General features: G+C 41.1%; 2 protein-coding genes across 3 annotated transcripts; both read left to right on the top strand.

The window, feature by feature from the left end:
• Window positions 1–39: 39 nt before the first annotated feature.
• LOC311249974 (transient receptor potential cation channel subfamily M member 4-like) lies at window positions 40–16473 on the top strand. Of its 2 annotated transcripts, none has more exons than XM_084341432.1 (28): window positions 40–150; window positions 2262–2323; window positions 2439–2616; window positions 2966–3146; window positions 5144–5313; window positions 5456–5633; window positions 6006–6070; window positions 6169–6402; window positions 8448–8550; window positions 8656–8777; window positions 8879–9178; window positions 9266–9367; window positions 9458–9586; window positions 9752–9881; window positions 10136–10281; window positions 10511–10623; window positions 10703–10819; window positions 10914–10963; window positions 11050–11288; window positions 11449–11564; window positions 13187–13319; window positions 13402–13576; window positions 13706–13871; window positions 13957–14138; window positions 14252–14384; window positions 14473–14545; window positions 15675–15768; window positions 15919–16473. In XM_084341432.1, the coding sequence occupies exons 1-28, from the start codon at window positions 79–81 to the stop codon at window positions 15948–15950; spliced, it is 3795 nt and encodes a 1264-aa protein (XP_084197558.1). In that variant the 5' UTR covers window positions 40–78; the 3' UTR covers window positions 15951–16473. The 2 variants fall into 2 exon arrangements, with proteins under 2 accessions (XP_084197558.1, XP_084197559.1); XM_084341433.1 differs by having other exon boundaries at window positions 47–603.
• A 1796-nt stretch (window positions 16474–18269) lies between these two features.
• LOC311249988 (uncharacterized protein) lies at window positions 18270–23193 on the top strand. The gene is made up of 6 exons (XM_084341461.1): window positions 18270–19483; window positions 21089–21195; window positions 21999–22070; window positions 22178–22232; window positions 22309–22345; window positions 22498–23193. Exons 1-6 carry the CDS (start codon window positions 18595–18597, stop codon window positions 22517–22519), a joined length of 1182 nt encoding a protein of 393 aa, XP_084197587.1. The 5' UTR covers window positions 18270–18594; the 3' UTR covers window positions 22520–23193.
• The last annotated feature ends 182 nt before the right edge of the window (window positions 23194–23375 follow it).

Raw genomic sequence — 23375 nt, 5'->3', positions numbered from 1 at the left:
TGGAAAATGGCCAGAAAGAAATCCTGAAGCTTCTTCCCCCTCCCTATCTTTCACTGAATCGAACAGAAAGGAAACAACATGAGAGACACAAGAGGAGAAGGAGGAGGAGGAGGCGACGGAGACAAAATCTGTAAATCTGAGAAGGATCAGGTGGGTAGGCTTTTCTTTAAATCATTCTGCTCCTGTTGTGAACTCATTGCGGTGTCCGGCGAAGACTGCAGCAGTGAAACGATGAATAAACGAGGAGCCGACAAAGTGGAAGTTGTAAAGAAAGTTGTGGCTGGCAGTTATTCTCTGGGGCTGAGTCACGGTGACGAGCGATGTGTCTGCTTGGGACAGCACATATCTAATGGCCGTGTAGTGAATACTTCTATTATTAGGAAACCAAAGGCTCTCTTACTCTCAGCTATGTGTGTCAACACTTGCATTTTGTCGCATGTTAAGCTAGCGCCGGCTAGTTTACGTTGTGTTTGTTGACAGTGCACGTGACGTGTAACTTTAAACCGGCGGAAGTGAAGACAACGATAGCTTGGCTGGGGAAAATACGCATTCAACTGATTTACAACTTAATAAACCGGTGAACGTCACTGACTGTGAATAAAGGTAGCGGGTGGATATTTTTTAACAGTTAACTACATGAACGTTTACCTAACGACAACTGCAAAAACAAAGGCGAGAGCACGCCCATAAATGTGTACGTCGCTTCTGCCCGTTGTCTCACTAGCTAACTAAATTATAACTAGCTAGCATACCAGCTATATTTAGCATCCCATAGCGTTGTAAGGTTTGGACTTTAAGCTAGCTAAAGCTGTAACACACATATTGATCGTCATACCTACATCCAAAGGATAAATACAACACGATGTAAGAATTGTCTCTGTTCTCTCTGGACATATTTTCACTCGACAAGCACAGGTGTTATGAATAACGTGATGAATGGCTGCATTCCGTTTAGACGTGCCAGTACAGCGGCTCTGGTGTTGTGCCCCAAGCTCGCAGACAGGGCTGGCTGGCACAACTAATTGGAACGCAGCCATGGTTGTATCAGTTATACACAGGGTTGTATTCAAAATGTATTGTGGTACAGTTACTAATGACCTGTTTTACCTCAGTACCAACATATACAAATAGAGACAAGAGGAAATAAATATGAATGAGATTACTTATATTTTATTTTATGTATTTATAGATTAGTATTTCATTCTTTATTTTGAAATTGTAATCCTGTTCGAAATCCCCCTTTTTACTGAATTTATCTGTAATCTAATTACATCTTTTTAGCTGTAACTTCACCAGAATACAGTTACTTTTTTTAAGATCATAATTACGTAATCCTCTAATTACTCCTCAAGCCTGATTACACATTAGCTTCTTCTGGTTCTTCAGTCAAACACAGATGTATTTACACATCCACACAGCTAATGATGCACAATAAATATCAGGCCGATAAATTACCACCCCTATTTATTGGTATCAGCGAAATTCTAGTTGATGGAGCCAATAATACAAAGCCAAATATCTTTCATTGACTTGACGAGTACAGCATCTACACACAGATACAGTAGTTGGCTGTATGCATCTTTAAAGTTGGTTCCTGATCGGTCCTGATCAATTGCTGTTACAGCAATAGAATATTAAATCATCCATCTTTGCTTACTATATCTTAGCCTTTCTTACCCTCAGGTGTGCATAAATAACAGGTAATGAACTTTTTTTAAACATTAAAAAATGGGAAATAATGGTATCGGCCATGACAAGCAGGTAATAATCGGTATCGGCTGAAAATAATCCACATCGTGCATCCCTACACATGGCTATTGATGTGACAGCAGATTAGAAATTAGTTTATTTAAAAGAAATGTTCTGTTGTTAGTTAAATGTCAAAGTTGGAAAGAAACTTCAGTCCAGTTTCAAGATGCAAGAAGATTCCAGTGGGGCCCCTCACTTTAACAAGTAGGTTTGCAAATACCAGTGTTCAGTACCGTAGTAGCCTACGTGCCCACCGCTTACACACTCTCCGTCTCTTAGACATTCACAAACCCATAAAAATTGAAGCTGAAACTACAGCACCGCGTCAGAAGTCGCACTCAGGTGTTATGGCAGACATATCTCAGAGCCAAAGTCAACATTTCTCATTTGAACGGTTTACTGCACCCTGCAGCCACATGATTTCCAGGCGTAAAAGGGTAGGATATGATTTCTTAAAGCTGAAACTGCCTGTTTATATATTCAGTTGATTAACCTGTTGAAAATGCTTTCAGAGCTGGATCCCCAAAATCATCAAGAAGAGAGTGTGCACCACCTTTGTAGAAGATTCCTTCAGGTACTGTGAGCTCTGCGGAGCACATTCCTTTGGTAATAATGTCTGTCTGTTGACTGTGTTGATGCAACAGGAGATGATCCTGTTTTCACATGTATCATCTTCTCACCTCTCGCAGCAATGGCGCGCTGTGCCAGTGTGGGGGTGTCAGAGATGCCCATGCCTCTGTGGCTCTCGGGGACTACTTCAGCACAGCGATGGTCAACCACTGGGACAGCGCCCAGCACTCGTCTGAATACCCGACGGATGCCTTTGGAGAGATACAGTTCGCTGGAGCCAGCAAGAGGCATAGCTATGTGGGTGGCCTCTTTGTTGGCTCTGAATGCCTCATTAAATACCTTTTGATTTTATGATCAAATCTGTTGTGTCTTCAAAGTGTTTCATAAGCAAATGAGCCAGATAATGATTCAAATTAAGTACTTCTGCTTTTTCTAAACTTTAACCTACTTCTGTGTTTACAGTGAGCAAACTAACAATGCTGACAGAGAGGACCCATATCTGTACTGAGAGGCTAATTCACCTGTAGTGTAGTTTAGCATGTGTTTGCATTGTATAATCACAGTTCTTTCTATTTTAAGTCATAAGGTTGGTGACTTTTGAAATAATCAATCAAATGTCTATAATTGTCTCTTTTTTGGACCTCAGTTCCTTCGTCTGTCATGGGACACGCCGGCGTCTATGGTCTACACCCTGATGACAGCCCACTGGGGTCTTCCCTCGCCCAACCTGGTGGTTTCTGTAGTGGGTGGAGAAGGAAGGACAAAGGTGAAGACCTGGGTACGGGAGGTCATCAGGCAGGGACTGGTGAAAGCCTCACAAAGCACAGGTAAACAAATCCTGGTGGGTCATAGGTCACACACCAGTTAAGAGCATTGTGTCCACCATATATATAAAATAATATATTTTGACTGGTGTGCTACTAAATTCAGGGTATCTAAAGGTCCTTAAAAATTTGATTATCAGAAGTTTGAAATATTCTTCTTTTACCTGCTTTAGTCAGTAATGTTTGTTATACAATGTTTCTGTGACTGATCACAGCTGTCAGGAGACGTTATACACCTATAAACTAAAAGTGGGATTGTTGTAGTTGCAGCGAGTAATCAATGAATTGATTAGTTGATCAGTCGATCGAAAGAACATGAATCAACAGCTATTTTGATAATCTATTAATCTATTTGATCATTTTTCAAGCAATATTGTCAAACAGTTGCTTGTTCCAGCTTCTTAAATGAAGAAAATGTTTGCTTTTGTTTGTTATTTATGATCGTTTTGGTTTTGGACTTTTGGTTGGACGGAGAAGCAATTTAGAGATGTCGCTTTTCGCTTCGCTTCAGATTGATAAATAATGAAAATAATTGTTAGTTGTAGCTCCAGATTTTTTGAAAGTGGATTGTGAATGTAGGAGGCTGTACAGTAGCAGTATACAGTAGCATGCACTGTCAGTATTGCAAGCTACAGTAGCTCAAGTAGCAATGTTTTTCATTAGGGGCAAGTTTGAACACATTTTAGCAAAGCCTGACATGACAGATTGGTTAATTCATCCGCCTATTTTCTGCTGCTTATCCAGGTCCAGGTTGTGTAAACAAAATTGATTATATAATTAGGAATTATTGTTATGTTGTGCATGGAAGTGCTGACATTTTTGATTTAATGATAAATAATTCTAGGCTGAATTGTCCCTTCTGACTTTCCATCAAAATGACCTACTTATGAGACTGCTGCTTTTCATGAAGGCAAACTGTAACTTTGAAGTAACTGAACAGGGTATGAAAAATTGTTCTGTGTGATATTTGAAAGTCTTAAATTTAATTTGATGAATCCAGCAGAAAACCTGAATTTGGACACAGATGTTTTGATCTCTGTTAGTTGCCTTAAATCAATTTGTTCCCTTTTTTTCTCATATATCAAATTGCTGATTTCCAGACCTCTTTTACAGCTACTAACTTGTATTTATGGCCTCATGTACTTTAAAACTATTTGTAGGTGATTTAGTCACATCAGTTGAAATCACTTATATTTTTTTACTTGAGGTGATTATATTATTTTGCCGACCTCTCATGTAACAAGCTCAAAATGTTCATTTAGGGTCATAACGACAGAATCAGGAATCTTCTATTTTTTTCATCAGTGTATGTTTGTAATGTAGATTAGAGCCTTAATACGGACATCATTTTCAGTTCTGTATATTTTTGCTTGTGTAAGTATTTATTTATTTTTTTTCACAAAGAAGAAAAAAATCAAAACGACTGACTAATAATGCAAATTTCTGATTCAGCACTTTCTTGGAAAACGCGTGACATACCCATGGTGGTTTTAGCAAGAAAAATACAGCTGTTGCATTATGTCTTTCCAGTACACTGTATGTGTCCCTGTGGCCTGATCCTAATTTGGTACTACAATGACCATTTCCTCCCGACTACTGTGCTAAGCGCAGCTGGCACACGGCGATACTGATCTCCCATCATCTGAGGTCACTTTAAGTGGCTGTTCTCTGGAAGGTAACTGATTACAGCACAGTTAATCAGACACACGCAAAAACAAAAGCAAGGTGCAAGCGTAGACACAGGCCGCTAATGCTTGGTTTTAGTATAAACATGGTTGTAGGGAAGTGTAAGTACAGTACTGTACAGTAATGTGAGAGCAGCGATGCGAAAAGCTGTTGTACATTGAAACACATCATGACACGTTTTCTTATGGCTTCTTATGACAAACCTAGGTACTAATTACAGAGGTAATTATGCCATTTTTCAGGCATTCAATTCCAGCATCAACCAAACTTTTAGTTTCTCCTTTTACATTCACTGGTTTGACTGTTCCTCGCAGGAGCCTGGATCATAACGGAAGGCCTGCGTGAAGGCGTCGGCAGGTGTGTCGGAGAAGCGGTGAGGGATCATGCCACTGCAGCCTCGTCGGTCCCCCTCAACAAAGTGATGGCGCTGGGCATCGCTCCGTGGGGGCTAGTGCATAACCGACAGCAGCTGGTCAACTCTCAGGTCTGACACTGTACCTACATACTGAACTACCCACCAAACATGATCATGTTCCCTTTTATTGTAAAACAATCAATGAAAAAATCCTCATCTATACAGTCTAGGTTTCTAATCCTATCATATCCCTTGATTGTTCCTCTTTCAGGGCAGCTTTCCTGCTAAGTACTACGTACAGAACTTGACCCGGGACTCCTGCTGCCTCGACAACAACTACCAGGCCTTCCTGCTGGTGGACGACGGGAGTGAGGGGCGCAGAGGAGGACAGATCGGGTTCAGGGCCAAACTGGAGGACTACATCTCCCACCAGCGCACGGGCATCTGGGGTGAGAGATGGGATAATGAAATCTTATAGTTTTCATTGAGTGTAGAATCAGAATAGAAGACCAATGCTATATGTTCAACCTTGATTTGGCCCACCTGTGGTGAACTTTTTCTGATGCAAGTGATGATAAGATAATCCTCTGGTATCCACTGGATGAAAGCCACTGCATGCCCCTGCAAGAATTTGAGACACAGCGGCTTCTCAACATGTAACATCAAGCAGGGAACTGTCCAAAATTGTAACAGCTACTCTGTCTGTGTTTGTGGTGTCTCTACAAACTTAGTTTGATTGATCATGTCTGCATTAAAGTGAAGTCAGTACTAACAAATAATCTACCAGTGCACTAAAGGTGAAAATGCTTGTACTTTTGTAGGCAGCGGCAGCATTGACATCCCTGTCCTTTGTATGCTGGTGTCAGGGGAGGCGAGCATGCTGGAGGTATAGTCACAAAGACAATATTAGTTTTAATATTAAAATGTACTCTCTGATTGTACTCCATAAAGAAACCCCTCTTTCTTTTTCTTTTTTTCTGTCAGAGAGTTGATCTCTCTCTGAAAACCTCCATGCCCTGGCTGGTGCTGGCCGGCTCAGGAGGCCTTGCTGACTTCTTGAGCGATCTCTTGGAGAACCTGTCCTTGGCCCCGGCTGTACAGTCCTCCGGCGAGGGAGATAGCGAGGCGGGTCCCAGCGTGGATCTGAAAGACAGAGTGGCAGAACGGCTCAAGAAGCACTTCCCTTCTGAAGCAGAGTTGGATAAACTAGTTGAACCGGTAAGTGCTGTGGACAAAGTGGTTTATGTGGTCATGTGGGTGTTGACATGCAGAACAGGAAGCTGTACATTCAGCTATCTAACATTTATATTCATGATCTTAGACATTTTCAAATGTTATTCTTTCTGGCCCCTTGACCTTTCTTTTAATGCTCAAAGGTCAGTTTTACTCGCACAGGATGTTTCATAACATAACGGGCAGCCTTCCAATACCTTTGCAGCACATTTATGGACAAACTCTTTGATTTTTAACGACCCCATTGTCTTTCTTCTACCATAACCCTCAGGGCAAGCATACAATTTAGCCCAGCTGCTGCTAAAGCTCAGAACAGCAAAATGAACAGCATGTTGCTATGTATGTTGTATGTCATACAACAATTGCATGTTAAGAACATCAATCTCTTTTGGCCCTGTGGACTTCTCAAGCTACTTCCTGTCTCAGTTTGACCCAGATTCCTGAAACTGCTGGCTGTCTTTCAGTTATTCTTGCTGCTCCTCAACTGACTTTAGAAGTCAGTTTCAGTTTCCATTTGCCAGAATAGTAACGCAAAACACTGAGAAAGAATTGGCTGTATTGTATGTAGTCAATAACAGCCAATGCCTTGATGGTTATTTTCATTAATTATTTAGTTTATAAAATGTAAGAAAATTGTGAAAGCTGCTGATCACAGTTTCTTCGAGCCCAAAGTGACGTCTTCAGATTGTTTTTCCAACCAACAGTCCAATACCCAACGATTAATTTACAATCATAAATGACAAAGAAAAGCAGCAAATTCTTAAATTTAATTTATATTACATTTTAAAACATTTGTAACATTCAGCCACTAAATGTGTCATACCGTTTCCCCTTACCATTGCATTCATGTCACAACGGCGCTGTTGTTCGAATCACCTGCCCTCAAGTGGTTGCCAGGTTGTTGAACGTATTCACGTGTTGCTAACGCTAGCTAACAATTACTTTGCTAACACTATCTAACAATAATGTTGCTGACGCTAGCTAGCTAACGTCAGGGCAATATAGTATTAGCCCAGCATCTCAGCCATTTTTTTCTTTTTTCTCCAAACTGGTAACTACCAAGACTGTTGATCACAAAACACAGATACCATGTGACACCAATGACGTTATATTGTTGGAGAGATAAACAAAACAATTTTGGACCTGACAAAATCTTTAAAATTATTAATTCACAATCATAATAATGTTTTTAAGGAAATACTTTAATGCAGCACCTTTCTACAAGCTCTGTTGACGTCTTATTTAAAAAAAAAAAACATTTGTCTACATAAAAATGTTATCAATAAGATGTCTAAGAAGCTGGAACCAGCAAATGTTGCTTGAAAAATGACTAAAATTACTTCACGATTACCTAAATATAAGACAACTATTTTTCTTTTAATCAACTAATCGATTAATTGACAAATTATTGCAGCTCTACTTGATCAGCCCCGAATACTGATCTTTCAAATGTCCTGAGGACTTCTGTTTGTCATGATCTCGTGCTTTTGGAAAATTCCCAGAATGTAAAAAAACATTGAGTATCCTCACTGAGCTCTCTCTCTGCACTCCCAACACACCCTTATTACAGATGCAGCTTTAAAGATTATGTGTTTGAGTTTGATTTGTGTGACTGTAACATCAACACCACATGCTTTCTTGAAAGAAAGTGGCTGCTCATTGACTTTGATTTTATCACTATTCCAGTGAGTCAATCAGTGATGTAATCAGTGCCAAATCTTTAACTTGTTGTGTTGTTGAACAAGGGAGTGATTGGATACACGCTTCTTATCTTATTCTTGTCTACTTGCTGGTCAATTAGCACTGTTGGTGCTGAACTTCAAAGGCCCTGATAAAATCTTTAAACGCTGGATATCTTGCTCACTCAGCATGAAGAGGCTTTGCACTTAATGGTATCATATATTTGACGACACCCTTTGTCCCCAAAGCTTCACTATTTATCCGCTCTTTACATTCTTTCTCAGTATTTTGCTCATATATTCAAAATTCCTGTTTTCCTTAACGTCTGCCTCCTTGTTCTTTGTCTCCAGGCTCTGAGTATCTACCAGAACAGAGGCTTCATTACAATCTACCACGGAGAGCAGGAGGGCCCAAATGAATTTGACACAGTCCTGCTCAAAGCGTTGGTGGGAGGTACATGCAACTGTATTAAAATCATGGAAATTGTAGACATTTTAAGTGGCAACAAGTTATGTTACTTTGATGGTGTTTTTTTTGGTGTGATTCTGTGTTTTCCAGCTAGTAAGCAGCGTGCGTCAGTTGATGCCAGCCCTTACAATGAGGAGCTAAAGCTGGCGGTGACGTGGAACAGGGTTGACATTGCCAAGAGCGAACTCTTCAATGGAGACATCCAGTGGAGGGTGAGAAGAAGAAGACATCACGTGATTTGTGTTACATTTAGAGAAATATTGCCACGGCAAAGTAGATCCATTAATATTGAAACCTCCCTCCAATCAAACAGTATGACGACCTGGAAGACTCCATGACAGACGCCCTGGTCAACGACAAGCCTCAGTTTGTGCGTCTCTTCACTGAGAATGGCCTCAACATCCTGGACTACCTGACTTACAGCAGGCTGGAGAGCCTGTATCGTTCGGTGGCTGATGGGACGGTGCTTTTCCAGCTACTTCAGCGCCGTCTGGTGGAGCGACTAGGAACTGTAGCCCCTGTGCCCACATCGTCAAACATGCAGGCCTCGCCTTCCAAAGTGGCAGCAGAGAACATGCATAGTGGCCCGGTGACGGAGATCACACTTTTTGAGGTCGGTTTTTGCCTCTCAATAAAAAACAATGAGAAAAAAAACTTGGATTCTTTCTTTGTTTCTCACTCTACCTCCTTTTTCACTCAGGTTGCAGGAGTCCTGGAGCTGTTAATGGGTGATGTCTGCCAGCCATTTTACTACAATGCTTTGGGCTTAGAGCTGATCTCATCAAAGAGGAGAGCTCTGAAGGTAATTTTTTCTGAATGTGTAGACATATTAACTAATGAACAAGACGAGAGGGAATCTAATATCCCCTTCCTATCTTCTCATCCACCCCAGCGTGCCAGTAAGCTGCTGCGTGGTGACTGCTTGTATCGGAGAGAACGCTGCCTCTTCCCCTGGGCTTCTCTCTTCATCTGGGCCGTCCTTCAGAACCGCAGCGAGATGGCCACTTTCTTCTGGGAGATGGTAAATCTTCTGAAGCAGAAACTTGTTTGAAATAATCACATCTCTTAGTGCAATCAGGCTCGGAGCTGTGTCTGCTGTAGACCTCTAGCTTCACAGCAAAATACTGTATTAGCACCCAATTTAACAGGGTTTGTATGGCCTGACTTCCCTTGCCGTCTCTTGCAGGCAGGAGAGTCGGTGCTGAGTGCTCTGAGTGGCTGCAAGATACTGAGGGAACTGTCCAAGCTGGAGGTTGAGACTGAGACCAAACTGTCCATGAAGGAGTTGGCTCAGAGGTTTGAGAACGTGGCACATGGTAAGACCATGGATACATCATCCACTAATGATAAATTCAACATTAACTGATAAAAAAATTCTGATCAGACATCCTAATTATTGTACTTAGTCTTATTTAGCCCGTCTTTTAAAGCATAAGTTCACCCAAAGTTTGGATGAAGCTTTGTATTTCACAAAACGTATCTGGAGCTTCACAGCAAAACAGCGTTGCTTATTTATTATATGCTTATTGAGATGATTTTCAAGCTAGTGTCTCTCTTTCCCTCTTCACAGACGTCTTCAGCTCCTGCTATCAGAGCAACGAGAGTCGCTCTTTCACGCTGCTGATCAGGAAATCTCCAGTTTGGGGTGGCACCACCTGCCTGCAGATGGGCATGGGCGCTGACGCACGACTGTTCTTCAGTCATGATGGAGTACAGGTGTGTCACTATAACTGACATTATAAAGACCACACCAGAACCAAGTCACTGACTTCAATGTGGCTGTTTAACCAGTTCTAATTACCCACAGGCCTTTTTTAAATTGTATTTTGAGCATGCTTGCCAAGATGTTCAGGCCAAAGCATTAATCCTTTGCTATCTCGGAAAATAAATGAATAAATAACAGCACTTGGACATAATGAAGTATTAATTTTCTCTCCTCCTCCAGTCTCTGTTGTCCCAGATCTGGTGGGGTGACATGGAGAGAAACACGGAGGTGTGGAAGCTCCTGCTCACCTTCTTCTGCCCCGTCCTCTGCTATACCAACCTCATCTCCTTCAGGTAAAACCCTTATGTTTGGCATTTCTTTGCCAAAAGCATTCAGGAGATTCAGAGTTCAGCACTGATCTCCATCTCACAGGAAACAAGAGGACCATCACCAAGAGGAGGAGGGGAAGCCCAACGAGGACGCACCAGGCAGGGACAGCGACAGCCTTTATGGCCACACCGTCTTCTCTTTCTCAGACATCAAACACATGTAAAACCCTTCACTCTGTCCTGATTTATTGTAGAATGAATGTCTGTTTTTTACAGCATGTTTGTTCATTAAAAGTGTCTCATTGTTGTGACAGTGAAGAGGATGCACAAGGCTTTAACAGTCCCAGGACAGCGACCATCAAAGGTAAGTCCTCTTTAAACACAACACCTGCTTTCGTAAATAATCATATTCAGCAGCTACTAATCCACGCCCACTAACTTTCCCTACAGGCATACCCCAATCTCGCAGACCGCCAAAGCGGCCATTCATAGTGTCAAGATGGCGGCAGTTCTGGTTTGCACCGGTCACCTCATTTTTGGGGAACGTCCTCATGTACTTCCTCTTCCTCCTGCTGTTTGCCTATGTGCTCTTGGTGGACTTCAAGCTCCCACCGCCAGATGGTCCAGCCATCACTGAGTATGTGATGTACTTCTGGGTATTCACCATTGTGTGTGAGGAGATCAGGGAGGTGAGTGCGGAGAGACATCTTGTCATTTATCATTTATAAGTGTTTTTTTTCTTTACAGTATTTGGCTACGTTTATTTGGTATGATTCATTTGTTTTGTTACGTTTATAGCTGTGTTTAGATTATGGATCTACTAAGTTGACTGTTGTTTTCTTCCTCAAGACGTTCTTTTTGGGGACGATGAACTGGCGTCAGAGGATCAGAGTGTACATTCAAGATGTTTGGAACAAGTGCGACCTCATTGCCATCATTCTGTTCATCATAGGACTGATCTGCAGGTACTGATGACAGGAACCATCTGTTGTACAATTTACACATGGATCAGGCCAAATATTGAGGTTTTAATATTGCAAAATTGCTAAATGTATTAAATTCCATTTCCCATTTATCTGTTTATAGACCATATTCACATGGGGGCCATTCTCCTGTGATGTTGGGCTCAGGCTGGGAATCTCAAATTAAAGCCATATAAACGTAGTAATCTGACAAAATTTTAAGCATTTGACTGCTTCCCAATCGATCAGCAAATATAAAGACAATGAATAGAGAAAGTTTGGACATCAGGCCATATTTCCTGGTAAAACAACATATTTGGAAACCCTTTACCTACCATTGAGCAGCAACTAATGTTACCACAACTCCTATGTTACACGATACAACAGGAAACGTGTAAATTGATTCTGAATGGTACTGTAATGGTAGCTAGTTGGCTAGATTTTAGCTGGACAGCAGCTAACCTTGGCTTTCAACCATTTCCTTGCTAAGATGGCCTCTATTGTTTCAGAATTGACACTTTACCTGTTGTATCATGTTACACTATCAACAGGTAATGTTAGTAAGGAAGTGGTTGAATGCTAACATTAGCTGCTGTCTAATGGTCAGTGAGGGTTTTCAAATAAATGATCATGATTTGTTACATACATTTGTACAGCTTGCAACCTGGAACACAGCAGTACGACATAAGCTTCCCACCTTGAGCATGATGTCAGAGGAAAATGGCCACTGTGTAATTACAGTCTGTGGCTTCTGCTCTTGACGCCTTAATACAGAGCAGTGTGTTGCCACCTTGTAATCAGAACACAGGGGGAACATATACATTGTTCAACTGAATTTAATTTTAAGTTTCTCGTAGTTCGAGTAGATTACTACGGAAGCCCTAAAGGGCCATGCATTCATACATTTTATTTCCTCCGTTTTCCCGTGATAACGAGTTAATTTCATTTGTTTTCTCGAGATCTGGAGTTATTATCTCGAAATAACAACTGCTGTTTTCCCGAGATAACGGGATAATTTTCTCGAGATAACAAAACTTTGTTTTCCCGAGATAACGGCATGATTAATTCGAGATCTCGAGATAATGACTGTGATATGATAGGCCTGAGGTTATGGAGACGCCCGGGACCTCGTAGCTGGTCAGCTATGTAGTTAAAGACGACATCAGGCTTACTTAGCTTGCGCCGCTGATATAGCTGAAGCCTTGCTAACCGTCTTCTTGGATTACGCACACTAATGTGTATATTATCTGTAACAGCAAGGCATAATGCTATTTCAGCCTGTGTCAGGCCTTGATTGAAAAGATATGTGACGCGGTGATCGATATGCTCCCGGTCCTCTGACACGGGAAAACAAAGTGTCGTTACCTTGAGATCTCGAGAAAATTATCCCGTTATCTTGGGAAAACGGCAGTTGTTATTTTGAGATAATAAATCGAGATCTCGAGAAAACAAATGAAATTAACTCGTTATCACGGGACAACAGGAGAAATAAAATGTATGAATGCATGGCCCTTTAGGGCTTCCGTAGATTACAGTAACTGTCAGAGAATGAATTGCAGTTTAAGTCACACAGGCCACTGGGTGGTGCTGTTACCTCAGTGTATTTCTTCCACTCTGTGTCTCAGGATGTTCAAGTATTCGTATGGATTTGGCCGGGACATCCTGTGTGTGGACTACATGGTCTTCACCCTCCGTCTCATTCACATATTTGCCATTCACAAACAGCTGGGACCAAAAATCATCATTGTTGGCAAGATGGTGAGAAATATTAACATCAATTGACATTATATCAATATTAGAGCTTATAATGACTGAAAGACAACTATTATCTCCTGTTCAGATGAAGGATGTCTTCTTCTTCCTCTTCTTCCTGGGGGTGTGGCTCATGGCATACGGAGTAGCCAACCAAGCTTTGCTTTACTCCTATGACCCCCGCCTGGATCGCATCTTTCGGCGGGTTTTCTACAGGCCGTACCTGCACATCTTCGGACAGATCCCTGTGGAAGAGATGGATGGTACAGTATCAGTGCATTGTGCATATTGAGAAAATAATAGTTTTTAACAGTGTTGGAATAATGTATCTTTTACTTCCATCGCAGCCAGGACATGTTTTAATCTTTGCTGTGTTTTTGTGTCTATCCCAGTGGGGAAGCAGTGGGACATGAAGTGCACAGACAACATCACATTAATTGACAACGGTGCGGAGCCATGCAGAGTTCTGTACAGTAACTGGCTGGTGGTAATCCTGCTGGTTGTTTATCTGCTGGTCACCAACATCCTGCTCATCAACCTGCTCATCGCCATGTTTAGGTAAAGAACAACGAGAAGCGTCCATCAGTCTGTGTCATCAGCAGTCTGGCTACTGACACTCTGCTCTTTCTCTGTCCTCCACCAGTCACACCTTCTCTGAAGTGCAGGCCAACAGCGACATCTACTGGAAGTTCCAGCGCTACAACCTGATCGTTCAGTACCACTCCCGTCCTTCCCTGGCTCCTCCTTTCATCATCCTCTCTCACATCAATCTGTTCATCAAGAGGACCATCCGTAAAGTGCCGTCTATCAAGATCCACCACTTTGGTCAGTATTTGTACAGGAGTCTCGGTTACTGCCTAATGTACACTGCTTGGAAACGTCATGGCTGAGTTGAGTGATATTAATGATGAACCCAAAAACCCGGCTTTTTCTATCAGTGTTGCAGTTGAAAGGGAAAGCAGCTAACAGGCTAATGACATGGGAAACCATTCAGAAGGAGGACTTCCTGACTGCCCAGAGCAAGATCCAGAAAAGCAGCGACTCAGAGAGGCTCAAGCGGATGTCTGTCAAGTGAGCACAACTTCCTACAACAACACTGAAGCAGTGACTTATTTATCTTTTGGCTCCATCATATTGAAGTGAATGTCTTCTTTTTAAGGGTGGATGGTGTGCTTAAACATCTGACTGAGAGCAGAGACTTTGACCACAGGCTGAGGGCTCTGGAGAATGAGGTAAAATTAAAGCACTACTTTAATACATTTGACTGATCTTACGCTCTGTTTCTCATTCTGTACCAATTGTTTCATTCTTAACTAAAACTGTCAAAGAGCTTGTGTGCTCAGTCAGCCTATCCCGTATCAAGGTTAAATAAATGTCACCAATGTACATATAGCAGAGCTTGGAACAATATGTTCTGATCTTGATATCACACTGCGTGTCTAAGTACTGGAAATCAAACATATTTGTTAAAGGAGTAGTCACCATTTTGGGAAATCCACTTATTAGATTTCTTAGATAAGAAGATCGTTACCACGCATGTTTGTACAGTAATTATGAACACACAGGTGCAGGCTGCGTGCAGCAGCCATATATTTACTGGGTTCGCTTAGCTTTTTGAGTAAAATCTAAGCACTTTTCAAGCACTCCACCATGGTATACAGGTTGCCATACAGTTTGTATACAAGCCATTTTTTATATTTTTTGTTAGCAAGTCAGTTGTCGTAAAAAAACACAGCCTTGCACGTTGATAAAATGATACCCTTTTCATTTCGGTGCCCATTTCAGTCATTCTAGCTTCAGATCACTCCGTGTCTGGTATGACATGTTGGAAGACAACAATGAATATGACTATGGGATCATATTATTTCAAAATTTAAAATATTGGTTTACCTGAGTTACTAGTAGATTTTGTTGATTTTCTTTGATTCTTACAGTTAATCTGAATCCAAGCATATTCCTTACTTACATAATGGTTAAAATTATCCATTTTCCAAAGACTTTGAACATATGAGAGTGTTATCTATCTTCTCATCAAAGTCTCAGCTGGTAAGCAAATAGCCGTATTTCCCAAAATGTTGAACTGTTCCCTTAAGTCGATGTTTAAACGGGACTGCATAATATTCATTGGTCAAACTAGAAGGCTCATTTTCAGCTCCACTCTCAAGTATTTTAAATAAAGAAATGACCTGCTTCTAGCATTAATAAGGGCCACAAATTCCTGGAAAAGGGTTGCAAAGATGTACCAGAACAGGAAATGTCAACATATACAATGACTGTGCACTGTGTTCGCAAAATACTGGTCCTTACCTTAGGTGTCTGAGAGTTATTGTATGTCAACACACTTTTAATCCTCCTTCTCAGATGGAGTATTGCTCAAATGCTCTCAGCTGGATTGTGGATACTTTGGCACAAGGAAGCACGTTCAAACCGCCTCGACCTCCACCGACATTAAGAGGTATTTCCAAATCAGAACATACATGTGTCAGAAACAGGAAAACGTGTTGGAATTTCACAGGTTTCACTCACTGAGCTTGATTGACTATGTAGTTTTTGCCTCAAATGATTTACCTTAATCTCTCTGTTCTTCTCTTCTTCTTCTACACAGATGCTTTCCCCTCTTCCTCCAATTATTCCTGATTCAGCCTCTGTGATGCCTTCACTTGCTCGGGGTCTGTAAAAGACAAGAATGAAGTGCTTTCACTTAGACTGCTCCCCACCCGCCAGTCTTACTGTTGGCAGGCCATGTTCATCACTGGACTCAGTTACCAAATAGATTTAATTGTTCTCAACTGAAAAAGTGAAAGAGCAGCAGTCATCACTACTTGTTACAGTATTGAGTAAAATACAAACGCTGATATTTTAAATGTGCAATCACTCTTGCTCAAATACCAAAGAAAACTGTGTATTTATGATGTGGCATTATAGCCTGTATTTCATTTGCTGATGCTAACATGTCGTTATTGCTGTAAATTGAATGCTGGAATTTTGTTTCAGTGGTTTTTATACGGGTGTTTACCATTATATTGAAACTATATTGTTGTTACAGGGCTCAGTAACTTTCTGGCTAGATGGTTGCTTTTAACAACCAGTTGAATCATGTATTTGTGTTCTACATTTTATTCTGTTCATTACATTTTATATAAAGTAAAATAAATGCGTTCTGTTCTTTTTGTAAGGAAGAATTGATAAATGGAGTGATCTTGACAAGAGTTTCACTCCGTTGAGAAAACGAGACACCAAACGGTAAAGCAGGGTGCGGTGATGTTTGAGAATGGGGCCAAGTAGAGTAAGCTTTGTACAAAGAGCTAGTTATGACATCAAATATACATTTAACGAGAGAATCACTGAGGGAATGTGTGAAAAACACAGGAGCAGGTTAGTTGGACATACTTATACAGAGAAGGGGTTATGGGTAGTGTAAAAGGTGCATGGTGCTGAGTTTCAGTCCACTGGAGCTCTATTGAAGGTCACACAGTGCAGCAGGGCTATTGAAGGAGCCTTTACTGTAAATAGCCGGCTGTGCCACCTGTCAATAGCCCCAGCGGCTCACACTGAGAGAGGCGGTGTCATCACTTTTTGGTGTAGAGCCCCCTCGCTGCATGACGGCTGCATGTGCAAATATGTAACCATGTAAGTGAGCATGAGTGTCTCGCTCAAGGCTCAAGGCTCAGTTTCTGTGTAGTTTTGATTTAAAAACTCCTCGCTTCACGCAATTTGCAATGCAACTGAATTTAAATCGCCTTTCTGTCTCTCATCGGTTTTCATGATCAAACCCTGCAATAAAAAAACACTGTGTTCTTCACGTGTGAAACGTTTCTGTGGAATGTCACTTGCCCATGAACACGTTTGCACATGTGCAGACAGTCATCATCTCCATTTCCTTCTATTTACATCCCTACCATGCATCATCTTGACACATTCTCCTTTGACTTGGGATTAGCAAGCAAATATTACCTTCACTGTTAAGACTGTGACTGAGAAGCGTTGGTTTAACCCTGTGGTAATTTAATTTGCTCGGCCCTGTATTGTGCGCTGTTGGTAAAATATTGTATTGTATTTACCACCAGTGAGGCCTTCACTCAGATGGGTCTACCTTCAAATGTGCACTTAATACCTCAAGGGCTTAGAATAAACAGCAAAAGTCAAAGTTGTTTGCGTTTGTGAGTGAATACAATCTGTTTTTGTTTATGTATCTTATGTAGAAACTCTATTTGACTCAACCCCCTAGAGTAGGAATAGAGACTATTTAATTCATCCTTCGCAGCCCTCCTGAAGTAATTATTGTTTTTTCTTAATGAATTTAAGCAAGTTTTGTTTCACCTGTTTCTGTTTGTTGGTTGGTTTGTCAGCAGGATTACACAAGAACTATTCAACAGATCTCCATGAAAGTTGGATGGAGAATGGGTCTCGGACCAGAATAGACCCTATTAACTTTGGTGCAGATCCTGATAAAGGAAAGGATCCAGGAATTTTTTTCTCTCACTTTTTTAAAATTGCATGATTTTCATATTGTTTTTTTAATCGCTCATGAAACTTGATTACAAAAAAATCTGCCGTCTTTCAGTGACTGGTATCTATGAGGTATGTGCTCTACTGAGTGCCACTTTATCCTCAATTTACATAATTTTGTTTTTTAAGTTAATTTGTTTTAATTAAATTCATTATAAACAGACATGAACAGAACATACACATACAAGCGCAAACATATGTGCCTACTATATGTTTATATGTATGGGAAGTCTTGCTTTCCTGAGCAAATGTAGCACCAAAACAACAAAGTATATATGAACGTAGACATGGCAGTTGAATTATTTAGTGTCAGTAGTTGAACTTCTCCCTCCCTCTCATCTCCATATGTTCTTTGACCTCTCTTCTCCCCACCCTTCTGCACTCCAATCCTGCCTGCCCACCTCCCCCCGGTCTGCCATATGCACTGGGTTAAGGGCATCAGGAGCATTCTTCCTGAACATGTGCCTCTGTCACTCATGCAGCCACACAACTACACCACACACCCAGTTGTGTTTCCACTGTGTCCTCTGTGTTCTCAGCACAAGGCTGGCACGCTGCTCCGACAGTCTTGTGAACTCGGCCCTCCTCTGCCCGTCTCTCTGTAGCTCGGAGCAAAGATCTGAACAATATTTCTGAATCACCTGAAGCTTGATTACGTTTTCTGTGGATTTAAAAGGTTTTATCGATTGGTTTTATTTTTGGTGGAAGGAACAGGGAAGAGACGTCCAGAGTGGATTTGTAGTTCAGAAGAGGTCCTCAACTGTCTTTCAAAATGGCTCCTGTGAAAGGCTGGGTAGTGGGGCTCCTGCTGGCTCTCCTGTGCCCTTCCCAGCTCCCCCTCTCTGGTGTAGTCGGTGCCCAGGACGTGGCTGAGGAAGACCTCCATGGCAGAGTTGTTGAAGAGGTTGTGGCCGAAGAGGCTGAAACCGCTGATGATGCCGCTGGTGGGGAAGAGGAACAGGTAGCAGAGGAGGAAGATGGCGATGAAGAAGAAGAATCGGATGATTCAGAGGCTGATGAAGAGGAGGCAGAGGAGGAAGAAGAGGAGACTGCTGAGGAGGAGGAGGAGGAGGAAGAGGAGACCGCTGAGGAGGAAGAGGTAGCAGAGGAGGAGGAAGCTGCTGAGGAGGCTGAAGAGGAGGAGGGGGAAGCTGCGGAGGAAGAAAAAGCAGAGGAGGAGGAAACAGCAGAGGAAGAGGATGAAGAGGAGGAGGAAGCAGCAGAGGAAGAGGAAGAAGAGGAGGAAGAAGAGGAGGAGGAAGATGAAGAGGGAGATGCTGCTGAGGAGGAGGAGGAGGAGGAAGAGGGAGATGCTGCTGAGGAGGAAGAGGAGGAGGAGGAAGAAAAAGCTGCAGAAGAAGATGATGATGATGATGATGATGATGAAGAGGAGGCTGAGGAGGAGGAGGAGGAAGAAAAAGCTGCAGAAGAAGATGATGATGATGATGATGAAGAGGAGGCTGAGGAGGAGGAGGAGGAAGCTGAGGAGGCAGCAGAAGAAGAAAATGAGGAGGAGGAGGAAGAAGAGGCTTCAGAAGAGGAAGAAGAGGAGGCTGATGATGCTGAGGAGGAGGAGGAGGAGGAGGAGGAGGAGGAAGAAGAGGATACTGATGAGGCTGACTCTGAGGAAAAAAATGCAACAGAAGTAGAGGAAGATGATGGTACACTCACTTTTTTAACATATTGATTTTTACATATATTTTAAAGTATTTATTGGTGATGAAAACACTGAACTGTGCATCAGAGTGTCTCCTAACTCTACAGTAGCATTGTGACATTGTCAGGCTGACTGTGAGAACACCGTCACACATATCAGTCCTAAAATAGATTTAGGTTTATCTGCGTGGCTGCTGGCACACAGCAGTATCTGAACCACTCGTGCCTTTTGTTGAACCACCGTGGCTATTTTGAGACCCCAACACAGGTACTGGTGAAGTCTGTAAGTTCAGAGAAACATTCAGACCAAGGAAAAACACAAACGGAGGCTTCACATAGAAACTTAAATTAGTCTGCCTATTAGTGAGTAGCCAAAGTTAAAACACCTAATTTATTGACAATTAAGTTACCACAGGCTGCAAAACCAGATTACAGCTGGCTCACCAAAATCAGACGAATAGACAGTTTGTTGATCACTGGCTCATTTACGTTGAGAAGAGTGTAGGCCGCTCTGACACAAGACAAGTGTCTCGTCCTCACTGCTAAAATATTATCATGTCAGCATATTAGTATTTAACATCACTCGATAATTTTTGTCCACAGCCTGACACAAATAATATGATCGCATGATTTCTGGTGAAGGAAAAAGTGTATAATTTTAATGAAAACACAGCATAAACATAAATCTTGATATAGATTCTTTAGATATGTTCTTGTGACTTTGTGACCAAGATACCAACCAGGTCATTTTACAGTCTACAGCAGTGCTAGCTGCTCTTTGAGCTGCTGGAGGCCCACATGAGCTATTCTTACAATAATAATACTAACATGCTGATGTTTAGCATGTTTATAATGGTCACCGTGCCGGTTAGCGTGCTAACATTTTACAACCAGCTTCGCACTAAATGCAAAGTACAGTTAAAGGCTCATGAGAATGTCAGATGCAGATATTCAATCATAAATATTCCTTGATGAGGTTGATAGATCAGGGCTGTCCAGTGTTGGCCCGCCCTGGCAGATGTTTGTAGTGGGAAAAAAAACAACCTATAATAATAATATTTTTTATTTTTTAATGTTTTTGCTCAATGTCAGACAATTCAGGGAACTTGGGATCATTGTGCCATTTTACTTCTTAACAATACAATACAATAAGAATACATGTTCGGCCTATAGCCCACCATGAAGTTCAAGTTTTGGCCAAAGTTATTACATTTCTGTTGTTGAGATATTTCTCTCTAAATCACAAATATCAAACTCAAGGTGGCGCCACAGGAAAAGTCAAAGATCACCAAAGTTTTTTATGATTAATGCGCCGGGGATCATTAACGTTTATACAACTATTTAATTAAGATTTTTCAGTCTAAGCCGCAGGCGGAATGATTGCCATGCTGCTAACGTGCCTAAAATTGACTTGTCAGGGCTCTGTAGTGAACAGAATATATAATGACATCATGGTGACACTGTTTTTTAACAACTTAAGATGTAGTTAGGCATTTCTGTACATCTGTTTCTTGTTATGTACTGCTGTATCTGCAATGAGCTAATATTGGCCAGGCTGATATATCGGTCTCGCTGCAGAAGCCTAATTTGTCACTGACTGTGTTGACTAGATGAGCCTGAGAGTGACGACGCAGCAGAACATGAAGAAGTGGAGTCTGCAGCCGACGTGCAGCAATTCCACCCCGGCTCTTTGTGCAGTGTTTGCTCCATCTGTGAGGTACAAATTAAAGATTTTAATGGTGTATTTTATTTATTTATCCAGTGATGAAAAGACTGTGTGTGTTTCAAACTCATGAACGTTTTTCACTTAAAGGACAAGTTCACCCAAAAAGGAAAATTCAGTCATTATCTACTCAAACCCATGCCAATACAAAGTCGGGTGAAGTTTTGTTGTCCACAAAACATTTCTGGAGCTTCACAGCAAAACAGAGCTGCAGTGTTCTCCTAAACAACTGAAGCAGATGGGGACTTGTTTCAAAAAAAGTAAAAAAAACAAAATACATACTTCATACAGCTTCATACAGTGTCCAGAAACACCCAGAACCCACATTGATTTGAAAAGATGTTATTTACAACATTTTAAAACTGGAATCTTCTCCTGTAGCTGCTGAAGGAAAAGTGTCGGCGAGCACTTGATTTGAAGAAGAGGGTTTAAATGACTTCTTCTAAAATTAATTTAGTATCTTGGGGCTTTCAGAGACATGGATTAAGTCTGACGAGCTGTAAGGAGCCAGTTTATTTTAAGTCCACATCTAATTCAGTTGTTTAGGAGCAGGTTGCAACGCTGTTTTGCTGTAAAACAGAAAATGTTCACTTGACTTTCCAGCGGCGTGATACTGAGTAGATAATGACTGAATTTTCATTTTTGGTTAAATTTATCCTTTAATCTTCATTCTTAAAAATATATATAACACATATGGAACCCACTTTCACACTTTAAAGCTGAAATGTTAATTAAGACGTCTCACTTTCTTACCATCAGTGACTGTAGATGCTGTGTCCCCTCCCTCTCTCTTTCAGCACTGCTCTAGTGAGTGCGACAAATGCCCGTGTGAAGAAGGAGACGAGTCGGAGCACTGTGATCACTGCGAAGTAAGAATCTCCACAGTTCAAAATACAACAAATAAAGCACATTTAAAGCAACATTTCAGTTTGACAACAGCCTCCTCATTCTATCCCCTTTATTTTCTGTCTTCCAGGGATGCTCATCCTGCTTCCTTTGCCCCATTCTGTGTGACACAATTTGCACACCAGGTAAATACTCCGACTCATACTGTGCACGCACCATTATTTGTTGGCCTTTTCTTAACTTTTGTGTATTGTTTTTTAGGTGGCCTTGTTGACGAGCTCACTGGGACCCTCTTTGGGTAAGAATTCTCATTTCCAAACACACATTTCTATTAAATTGTATGTTGCTACACTGTATTCTTATTTAATGATACAACAGCATTTATTATGTATTAGGAATGCTATTTAGGAAAGTGCTGGGTTACCTCATGCCTGGACCTTTGTTTTGCAGGAGTTTTGCATCTCTACTCTGAGCAGCCCTCGCATGAGGTACTGCACTCAGGACTGGCCCTGTCTGACTGTTCTTATGAACCTGACAGCTGACAGAAAAAGCAAAATATGAAGGATTTCCTCTTTTCTTTTTACCCAGCTTTGTAATGAGAGCTGAAAAAAAAAATCTTATTTTCATTTTCTTTATTTAATGATCTGCCTACTGTACATTTTCAATGCAATATGGATAATGATAGATTGCTAAGGCTATTATATAATTTAAGACTTTTTTTTAGGAGCATTATTGTAAAAAGATTTAGTTGAACAAAAGTGTTTATAGGTCTATATAGTGGCAGGAAACTGTATGAATGTACTGGAAATATGAAAATGGCTTCTGTTGCCACTGGCAAGAAAGATAATTGATTTTTTTTACAATAACATTTCACACACACACATTTTAATACAAAAAAAGTTTTTGCTACGTGAACTTTGTATTTCACCCTAAAGTTCAATTTCACATTGTTTACTGACTTCTGGGGTGTTGTTGGATTTATTTATGGCTTATGGTAAACTGCAGCTGATGTCAAATGAGCAAATATCAATCATTTATAAGCCTAAAAATATTCACAACTTCACATGTTAACCAATAACTGTGTGTAAAAAGTTAGATTCTGAATTCTGAATGATTCATAATAATAAATTGGGTTTTCACAGGAAAGTTGTAATTTCTTTCTAATAGCTCTTAGCTTACAAGCTAGGTGAAGGTACCAGTCACCAATCCTTTGCTCTCTTAATACGAACTATTTTAGTTTGCACTTCCATAAAGTTGGGGGGCTTGTGAGGGGAAAAAACAAGACAGATGTGAAGAGAGATCCTGAATTTTAGACAATAGAATGAATG

Source organism: Pagrus pagrus, assembly GCF_965226575.1.
Source record: "Pagrus pagrus genome assembly, chromosome: 21".
NCBI classification, from domain to species: domain Eukaryota; kingdom Metazoa; phylum Chordata; class Actinopteri; order Spariformes; family Sparidae; genus Pagrus; species Pagrus pagrus.
This window is presented reverse-complemented; position numbering and strand designations above follow the sequence as displayed.

Excerpts from the sequence above, each read along its gene's own strand:
- LOC311249974 (XM_084341432.1), top strand. The coding sequence starts at position 79 with ATGAGAGACACAAGAGGAGAAGGAGGAGGAGGAGGCGACGGAGACAAA. Across the intron at positions 151-2,261 it reads GTAAATCTGAGAAGGATCAG|AGCTGGATCCCCAAAATCAT; the intron begins GTGGGTAGGCTT and ends AAATGCTTTCAG. Across the intron at positions 10,964-11,049 it reads CAGGACAGCGACCATCAAAG|GCATACCCCAATCTCGCAGA; the intron begins GTAAGTCCTCTT and ends CTTTCCCTACAG.
- LOC311249988 (XM_084341461.1), top strand. The coding sequence starts at position 18,595 with ATGGCTCCTGTGAAAGGCTGGGTAGTGGGGCTCCTGCTGGCTCTCCTG. Across the intron at positions 19,484-21,088 it reads AGAAGTAGAGGAAGATGATG|ATGAGCCTGAGAGTGACGAC; the intron begins GTACACTCACTT and ends TGTGTTGACTAG. Across the intron at positions 22,071-22,177 it reads AGCACTGTGATCACTGCGAA|GGATGCTCATCCTGCTTCCT; the intron begins GTAAGAATCTCC and ends TCTGTCTTCCAG.